Here is a 10,002-nt window from a genome sequence, read left to right as displayed (position 1 = left end):
GGATGATGCTGAGGCCTCTTCTCAGAGGGTACTGTGGGCAGGGACCTCTGTGTACACTTATTAAGCACCCACTGGATGCCAGACTAGGCTGCCTGGGGTCTTTGCCCATGCCGTTCCAGCTGCCAGGTTCACTTTTCCTTTTCACGGTGCTGATTCCTGCTCTTTCTGCTCTCAGTCTAGAAGATACTGCCTGCAGCAAGCCTCCCAGATTCTCTGGGTTGGGTCAGGCACCTCCCTTTGGGTTAACACAGTGCCTATGATTCCCCCATCACAGCACTGATCACCCAATATTATAGCTGGGCTGTGGGCAGGTCACTTAGTCAATCAACAAATACCGACAGTGTCAGGCACTGTGCATGATTGGGGAACCCTGCAGGGCAGGTGCTGTTACTGCCCCCATATTACAGATGGGAAAACCGAGGCTCAGAGAGGTTTAATAGTGGAAAGAAGCCACGTGGCCTGGGGCCTGGAGCACAGGAGGGCCTCGCTAAGAGCTGGGTTTCATCCCTGGTAACGGTGAGCTCATTCCCTCCTCTGGCATGGTCATGAGAAAGGTCATCTCTCTGGTGAACCGGGATGTGCCTGCTCCCCTGTGGTGCCTGTGACCTTGAAGGATGCTCAGGCTTAGAGGTGTGGGGATTCATTCATTCAGTCATTCATTCATTCACTTATTCAACAAACATGTATTGGACAGCTCTTGTGGACCAGTGGCAGGCATGCTGGCCACCCCAAATATCTGTTCTCTCTTCCATGGTAGTAGAACCCCTGGTTTTCTGCTGGACCATTGGCCATTCAGAATAAAGACTACATTTCCCAGCATCCTTTTAGGCAAGTGTGGCCACATGGCTAAGTTCTGGCCAATGGGGTGTGAGCAGAAGTGGTGTATGGGATTTCTGGGGAAGTGTCCTTAAAGGGAGAGGGCGAGCCCTTCCTCACCTCTTCCTCCTCATTGACTGGCATGCAGATGTGATGGCAAGAGCTCAAGCAGCTGCCTTGTCCCATGAGGAGAAGGTCACTTGCTAAGGATGTGGAACAATAAGATAAAAGAAACCCGGGCCCTGGACACCGTGGAGCCTCCATGCTATCCCCGGACTGACTACTCAAGTTCATGAGCAAATAACTCTCTGTGCTTAAGCTGCCCTGGGCAGGTCTCAGATCCCATGGCCAACCGCAAGCTTGACGGCTACACACGTTCCTCCCTGTTTCCACTTCTCCATCCTCATCCCAGCCCATGCCTGCTGGACAGAGAGGCCTGTCCCTGCTTGGCAGCTCTGGCCTCCCACAGCTCTTGCCAGATTTGGGCCATCCACAGGGACCAAGGCAGCGTTCTCTGAATAATGCAGCTTCCCTTTGTGGCCTTAGGGCCATCAGGCTGGGAGCAAAGTCCCTCAAGAGTTGGGTGGGAGGTCTTTACCATGTCCCAAGCATCCTGTGCAAGGACCTCTGCCCACGTCTCTGTGCCCCTGCCCACCCCATACACACCAGAGCTGTGACCAGCAGCCCACTCTGCCATCATCCATCCAAGAAGAGACCCCCTTCCTCTGACCTACCTTGGAGGTTCCCAGCTATGTAGTGAAGTACAGACCGCAAAGCACAAGTGAAAAACACTCCCGTGTGTGAAAAAGAAGACATTTGACTAAACACAGACATTCCCTCGTGAATCCACCAAGACCAGACTACCGGGTCCAGATCCCACTATCACCCGTACACTGTGCCCTCTGAGAAATTCTATACAATATTCCCTCCTGGACCTTCCTGATCAGGCTTGCCTCAAGCCTAGCATCTGCCCCTCATTCATTGCCTAGAAGACCCCCTTCACTGGCCCAACCCTTCTGAGAAGAGCATGCACTGGGACCTGAAGAAACACCTTATCTGTCCGCCATAAAATTAAACCACATCTGAGCTGGTCTCTGAATTCAACTACAAATTAACAGAAGCTACGGGGGACGGAGGCATCTGTGAAATGACACCACAGGGACACCCAATCAGCAAAACCCAGATCCGGGTCATCTGTGCAGGGTGAATGACCTGGTGGCCTCACATAAACAAATTGCAAGGAAAATTTAAGAGAGAAAGATGGCAAGAGAAGCTCTCGATTAACAGAGACTTAGGAGACCATCAGCAATAACCGTAGACTCTATCTAGATCCTGATTCAAAGAGCCTACAAAAATTGTATATTGTAAGCATGCACATTTCCATGTGCTCCCTAGGTGGATACCTGACGCTATTTAGGAATCATTATTCTGGACATGATACTGGAGTTTGCAGAGTTTTTTAAGGGGTCTTATCTTATAAAGCAGGGTCTCTCCCCTCAGCACTGTGGACCTGCAGGCCAGATCATTCTCTGAGGTGAGGCCGTCCTGGACGCTGTGGGGTGGGGAGCAGCCTCCCTGGTCCCACGCCCTCGATGCCAGGAGCCAACCCCAGTCATGATGACCACAGATGTCCCCAGACACTGCCCAGTGTCCCCGGGAGGACAACATCCCCACCCCAGCTGAGAACTACTGCTTTAGAGACACAAATGGAAACATTTACAGATGAAAAAGCATCTGGGATTTGCATCAAAATAGCGAAAGAGGAGGAAGAATAGAGGAAACCAGAGTGGCCAGTAGATAGTCATTGAATCTGAGTGATGGGTACACGTGGGGAGGGTCATTATTCCATTCTTTCTACTTGGGTGTGTTTGACACTTTCCACTATAAATAGTTGAAATGCTGAGGACATTCAAATTAAATCCATAGTTCAGTTCATCGTAACCTACCCAAGGTGCTCTCTCGGTTGAATCAAACGTGCGATGCTGATGTAAGACACGAACACTCAGGAGAAGCTGGGCAAGGGGTCCATGGAAACTATCTCTAGTACCTTTGCAACTTTTCTGTAAAGTTAAAATTATTCCAAAGTAACAAGTTTATCTTTTGTTTAAGGTTTAAATGAATCATAAGCATATGAGAAATCAGCCGCTCCCGTGCCCAGTATTGGAACGCAGGCACAGGGGCCCCGTCGCAGGGCCACCAAGGACATGATGCACACAGCAGCCCTGAGAATACCGCCCCCCCTGCCCCCATATACCCTCACTCGCCCACAGATGCCAGGAGCCAGCCTTAGGCTCAGCTTGCCACACGCGTGGCATGAGGGGCCGGTCCGCCCCACAGCAGCCAGGGCAAGAATCCGCTTTCAAACCCACTTTATTATCTAGTCTCCACACTAGAAACACTCCTCACTTCTACCCTCGCTGCCCCAATCTCCACCAGCCAGGGGCAGCGGGCTTCAGAGGGGTTCTGGAGGCCCCTCCAAGGATTCGCTGGGCTCAGGTGCCCCCACGGAGGTGGCACTCCCGCGGCGGGGGGCGCTGGCTCGGGTCAGCAGCTCCAGCCTCCGGAAGCGCAGCCGGGTCTGGATGGCCCAGATCGGGGGGTGGTGGCCAGGCAGCGAGGGGTCCTCCTCGTACCCATGGCTGCTGACGGTGGAGTCAGAGCTGTCCTCCGTGCTGACCACCGACTGCTTGCAGACAGGGCAGGAGCGCCGGGTGGGCTGGGAGAACCAGGGCTTGATGCACTTGCAGTGGTAGGTATGGGAGCAGGGCAGGATCTTGAGCTGGTCACCTTCCTCGTATTCATCCAGGCAGATGGCACACAGGTCGTGAAGCCTCGTGAAAGTGCTCACGTGGGCCCTCTGGCTGGCCCACGCCTTGACCCCTGGCCCGCGGGCCCACCAGGCCCGCAGCCAGTTCCATAGATACCACAGGACGAAGAAGGCGGTCATGAGCAGGGCCAGGGTGCAGCCCAGCACCCAGGAGATGGCCAGCATGGGGTGGCAGTCCAGGTCCGGGCAGGCCGGCTGGTCGGGCAGCAGGAGGATGTGGGCCAATTTATCGCAGCGCACGATGACCCGCAGGTCCTGGGAGGTGGCCTCGCCCACGAACACCGAGGGGATGGTGATCTGGCGCCGCAGGTCCTCGTAGACATAGGCCATGAGCACCAGGTCGTCAGAGCGCACGTTGTACACGATGGCCGCCTGGAAGCCGGCCCGCTGGGCGTGCAGCACCTTCAGGTCAAACGTGCAATCGTACCGGCGGATCAGCACGATGCCACCCAGGGAGCCGTTGCCCGGCCGCGGGCCCTCGATGGGATGACACGCGTTGGCCGGTCTGGCCTCCGTCAGGTAGCCCCGCACACCTTCGGGAGCTAGGGGCACCCCGAACAGGGCCGGCAGGTCCGCAAACTCCACGGTGCTTGAGTTACCATCCAGCACGGCTCGCACCACCGCCTGTGTGGGCACCAGCAGCCCCAGAAGGATCAGTGAGACCCTGACTGCCCCCAGGGCCAGGACTGGCCAGGGCTGCCCCATGGCCAGCCCCTCCTTCTCTGGCTGTGGTGTGGAGCTAGGTCTCGCTGGGGACCATGGACAGGAGGCCTCCAGGCATCTCCAGGACCTCCCAGGGGGCCCATGGCTGGGGTGTGAATGGAGTTTGAACGGGTGGCTCATAGGCAGTTAGGCAGAGCAGCTGGGACCTGCGTGGCCCTAGACAGAAACAGCTCCTGGTGGCAGCCCAGCGTGCATTGTGTCTTTGAAGGTTGGTCCCAGGAGGAGCTGACCTACCCAGGCGGCCTTCCTAGCAGATGACGCTGAGACCAGGAGCCCCCAGAGTTCTAGATGCCCCCGGCCTCTGTGACATCATCCTGTTACATCCTGGTCCCTCACCCACACCTCCCACCAAGACAGAATTCCTGGGGCTCTGACCTGGGGGGCTGGGCAACCTTCGCAAAAACTTCTGACGGCTTAGAGCATCCCCAGCTCCTGGACCTCGTAAGGCCCAGAGGTGCCACAAAGTGGGCTGGCGGCTGCCCCACCACCACCCCATGGCTTGGATCCGGCCCTCACACTCACATTCTGCCAACATCATCTCCCCAAGCCTCCTAGGGACCCACTGAGGAAGGGGCTAATTTCCCCCCCCTTTTGAGATTTCCAGGGGACTCAGACTTGTTCAGGGCACCCTCTGCCCATGAGGTCTTAGAGCCCAAATCCCAGATATCCTCCCTCTCTTCCCCTCGCTCACTCTGCTCCAGACACATGGGTCTCCTTGCTGTGCCTCCAACACACCAGGCCCGGTCCTGCCTCAGGGCCTTTGCACAGGCTGTTCCCTCAGCCTGGAATGCCCTTTCTCCCTGTGATCGGCTCTTTCTCACCCTTCAGGTTCTCAGTTCATAGGTCCTCAGAGTCTAACTGACTTGATATAGGGGGAGGGAGAAGTGCCAAGGTCAGAGCTTCCTTTCTAGCCGGGTCTCCAGCTGTCCCTCATCCCTCAGCCAGAGCCCTGGCCATCAGCCTCATGACCCCCCAACTCCTCATACTCAAATCTCCCACCGTGAGTCTGCCGCCTGGCTGGGCAGCCTACTCTAGCCCTGATTCCTTGCTCTGTCATTGACAAGCTGTGTGATGCCAGATAAGTCACTTAAGCTCTCTGGGCCCCAGCTTCCAGATCTGTAAAATGGGTGTAATGATGAGAAACCCGTCTTGTAGGGCTGGTGGTATGAGAAATGAGAGAATGCCTGATTGGCATTCAGCATAGGGTCTGAATTTTTTCATTCTCCCATAACAGACCTGCCTCCAGTTCACAACTCTTTCAGTTCATCACCACATGCCAGCCAGGGATATTTCTAAAATCTCAATCCTCTGGTCTCTCCCATGCTCTAAACTCTCCCATGGCTCCCCATTGCCCTCCAGATAAAGTCCATGTTCATTTCTGTGTCCTACAAGCTCTCCCATGGTCAAGCCCCTGCCAATCTCCAAAGCCTCAATGCTTTTCTTTCTTTTTTAAAAATTATTTGTTTGTTTATTTATTTGTTTTGGGGTCTTCGCTGGGTCTTCGTTGGGTCTTCGTTGCGTTGGGTCTTCGTTGCTGCACGCGGGCTTTCTCTAGTTGCAGTGAGCGGAGGCTACTCTTCGTTGCGGGGCACAGGCTTCTCATTGCAGTGGCTTCTCTTGTTGCAAAGCACGGGCTCTAGGCGCATGGGCTTCAGTAGTTGTGGCGCATGGGCTTTGTTGCTCCTCAGCATGTGGGATCTTCCCAGACCAGGGCTTGAACCCATGTCCCCTTCATTGGCAGGCAGATTCCTAACCACTGTGCCACCAGGGAAGTCCCCTCAGTGCTTTTCAATGTTCTAAATGCATCATGATTTGCTGACCTCTAGAACTTTGCAAATGCTGTTCCCTCTGCCAGGAACAGAATTCTCTCCCTCAACCATAGTTTGCCAGGCTGGCTACTTATTCTTTAGGTTTTCTCAGTTGGTCTAATACCTCCCAGAGCAGGCCTCGGCCAATGATAGAGAAGAGACACAGGAGTGAAACAGGCAGAAGGCCATGTGACAACAGAGGCAGAGATTGGAGGGATGTGTCTACTAGCCAAGGGATGCCAAGGGTGCCAGCAACCACCAGGAGCTGGGAGTGGGGCACGGAACAGATTTTCCCTCTGAACCTGCAAGAAGGAATCAACTGGGCTGATACTTTGATTTTGGACTTCCAGCCTCCAGAACTGTGAGGGAATACATTTCTGTTGTTTTGAATCCCCTGGTTATGGCAGCTGTAGAAGTGAAGGCACAATGGAATCCTTGTCCTAGGGTCTGCATCTGGGTGAGGCCAAAAAAACATGAGGTGTCACCGCACTGAGACTGGAGGGTAAGGATGAAGTTGGTGTAAGGGGGCAGAGAACAGCATGTTGGGGATGCAAATGGCATGTGCAAAGGTCCTGAGGTGAGCGAGAGGAGAGAGAGAGAGAGAGAGAGAGAGAGAGAGCTGAATGGTTGGATATGACAAGCCATTCAGAGTGGCTAAAAAGAGGGTCTTACTCAAGGATAGGAGAGAGATGGGGGAAGGAGGGGCAGGACCAGACCCAAACCTTGAATGTCCATGGCCTTGGGGTTTACACAGAGAATGACGAGGAGCCACAGAAAGTTTAGAGTAGAGGCAGGACATGACTGGATTTTGTTTCCCATTTCCGCTCTATATATTTCTGCACTGTTTGCATCTTTTACGATGGGAATAAATTCACTTATTCCTCCTGAAATAAAAGAGATTTATGTTTCTGAAAGAACCCTCTGGTTGTTGCGTGGAGGGTGGGTTGGAGAGAGAGAGAAAGAGGTGGAGAAGCCACGGAGGCAGCTGTAGCATCAGGGGAGGGACTGGGGAATGGGACAGAGAGACTAAGAGGGGACAATATCCCTGAATGAGTGAGTGGGTGTGAAGGACAAAAGGGGAGGTGACCATGAATGTCTCCCCCTGGGGCTTACTTCAAGAAAGACTTGTTTGGTGGTACAGTCTTTAATGTCTTTCTGGCAATTGCTAATTTCCCTAAGAGACAGGTCCTTGGCCCCGTTGGCATTTTAAAACATCGTTTTGTTTTCTGTGTCTTTGTTTCTTGTGAGTCCCATCCCTTCTTGGCAAGAGATATGGGTTTTTCGTTTATGACTCTCACAAAATTTTCTTTTTAAAGAAAGATAAAATGTAGATCCTTAGGGAGTATTTGGTAAATAAAGGAACAGGTGCATGATAGTAGGGGAAAAGGTCAAGAAAGAGTTCTCCAAAGATGGGCAGTTGATAAATAGTGTGTATTCGTTTCCTAGGGCTGCTGTAACACAGTACCATAAACTGGGTGGCTGAGAACAGATGTATTATCTTGTGCTTCTAGAGGCCAGAAGTCCAAGATCAAGGTGTTGGCAGGGAGGCACTCCTTTTTTTTTTTTTTTTTTAGTATTTATTTATTTGGCTACACCAGGTCTTAATTGCGGCATGCAGGATTTAGTTCCCTGACCAGGGATCGAACCCGAGCCCCCTGCATTGGAGCGTGGAGTCTTAACCACTGGACCACCAGGGAAGTCCCAGGTGGCACTCCTTCTGAAGTCTCTTCTGGTGTGCCAGGGAATTAACACCCTGTAGAGCAGCCCAGAAATAATGAAAAATGGAGGCGAGTGGACAAATGCCCCATCTCTCGCTCCTCAAATGAGATAACTCTGGGGTGCACATCTCTCACCATCTCCTAGAGGCCCCCAGTGAGAATGGGCCCCAACTGTCCCCATGATAACTTGCTCCTGACAATGCTTCCTTCATGGGTTGCCTTCCTTTTCCTGTCTCCCTCCTGCCACTCCCCTCCCAGTGTTTTCTGAGATCACTTCCAAAATAAATAACTGGCATTCAAATCCTTGTTTTGGGGTCTGCTCCTAGGCCAACCCGACCTAAGACGCTGCCTGAGAACAGAAGAATGCACAAGAAAGCAGAACAAAGAGACCAGGAGAGACCCAGGTCCCAAAAACGTCATTTGAGCACTTCAGTCCATCTGAACCTGAGGGCCATACAAACGTGTACCCCTGTGACATGAGCCAGTTATAGTCCTCTTTTTGCCTGAGAGAGGGTGTCTATCCCCACACAACAAACCTCATAGGGGAGTGGTGAGTCTTCCAGAACCTCATAGGAGAAGACACTAGGATCAACTGTAAGTTTGATTTTCTTTTTCTGCTTCATGCTGTCTCCTTCCCCAAATATTTCTAGCAAGAGCCTACTTTGATTATGCTGGAGGGGACATACCATAGATGACTGGTTCCTCTGACTGTTAGTTATAAAGCACATATCAGATGGGGTGATGAGATGTGCCAGTGTTCACTCTGATTTCTCCAGAAGTCAGAGTCACATCATATTCCTTCCTTGGTGCCTCTCCTGTAAATTGGATGCTAAACTTGCACATACATGGGCGGGCATGCAGTACACATACCCATCCAGCAGGATTGCGATTCAGGAAACCCGTGTGGCCCCAGGGGGCTGGGGCTTGAGCTGGAGGGGGGATGGACTTGGAGGTCTGCCAGGGGTCCTTGATAAATTGCCAGTGAGTCATCCACAGGAAGGCTGCCCTGGGCCCCTCTGTCTCTCTGTTTCTCCTCTCTACGTATCTCTATTTATGTCTCTCTCTCCCTCCTTCTCTACCTTTGTGTCTCAGTCAGGGTCACTTTTTGTCTTTGCCTCTTTTGTTTCTGCCTCTCTCTCTGTCCCTCTCTCTCTTTCTCTCTGTCTCAGTCTTTCTATGTCTCTGTGTCAATATCTCTATTTGTTACTATCTGACTCTGCTGTAAGTCCTTGTCCTGAGATTTCTGTCTCTGTCTCTGTCTGTGCCTGTCTCTCTATGTAAGTTTTTTTGGTCTCTGTCACCTTGTCCCTGTGTCTCCTTGTCTAATTCACTCTCTTTTCTTGTCTCTCATGCTACTTTCTGTGTGTGTGTCTGTCTCTCTGTGTCTTTCTCTGCCTGCCTCTCTCTCATCGCCCACTTCTCAGTCCCACACCTGGCCCACAGCAGATAACCCACAGTAGGTTTTGTCAGCTTGAAAGCAAAGGCACATCTCTGTGACATGGTGAGAGAGGGGAGCCCTCACTTACTGGCTGAGTAAGTCCCTCCCAGTCTCAGCATCGCACCTCCCCATCTGTAAAATGAAGGGCGTCAGTGCAGAGCCAACAGTCTCTGAACACAATTGCCAATGGACCTTCCCACTGTCTTTTGAGCTTGGGGCTGTGCTTTTTCCTACTTTTCCCAGGAGGAAGCTGGCAAAGGGGGGATCATCCTCCCCAAGTGCCACAGCTAAGAGGAGGAGGGACCATCTTCCACGCCCCAGGCTCCCCAAACCTCCTGCCCTTGCTGGGCGAGGCATCCAGCTGCCCGTCACAGACTTGCTGTCTGAGGTCAGATGGCTTCATGTGTCTTCCCACCTTTCCTCTCCGAGGTCCCAGTATTTTTTTTTTTTTTTTTTTTTTGCTGTACACGGGCCTCTCACTGCTGCGGCCTCTCCTGTTGCGGAGCACAGGCTCCGGACGCGCAGGCTCAGCGGCCATGGCTCACGGGCCCAGCCGCTCCGCGGCATGTGGGATCTTCCCGGACCGGGGCACGAACCCGTGTCCCCTGCATCGGCAGGCGGACTCTCAACCACTGCGCCACCAGGGAAGCCCGAGGTCCCAGTTTTTATGAT

The 10,002-nt window shown here is 53.0% G+C and overlaps 1 protein-coding gene across 1 annotated transcript; it reads right to left on the bottom strand.

The window, feature by feature from the left end:
- Window positions 1-3,268: 3,268 nt before the first annotated feature.
- On the bottom strand, window positions 3,269-4,486 carry ZNRF4 (zinc and ring finger 4; the record flags this gene model as incomplete). Its single annotated transcript, XM_082650008.1, has 1 exon — window positions 3,269-4,486. The coding sequence occupies one exon, from the start codon at window positions 4,484-4,486 to the stop codon at window positions 3,269-3,271; it is 1,218 nt and encodes a 405-aa protein (XP_082506134.1).
- Between the last annotated feature and the right edge of the window lie 5,516 nt (window positions 4,487-10,002).

This window comes from Grampus griseus (assembly GCF_964374135.1).
Source record: "Grampus griseus genome assembly, chromosome: 3".
In the NCBI taxonomy this organism is placed as follows: Eukaryota; Metazoa; Chordata; class Mammalia; order Artiodactyla; family Delphinidae; genus Grampus; species Grampus griseus.
Note: the sequence above shows the minus strand (reverse complement) of the source record. Positions and strands in the feature narration are given on the sequence as shown.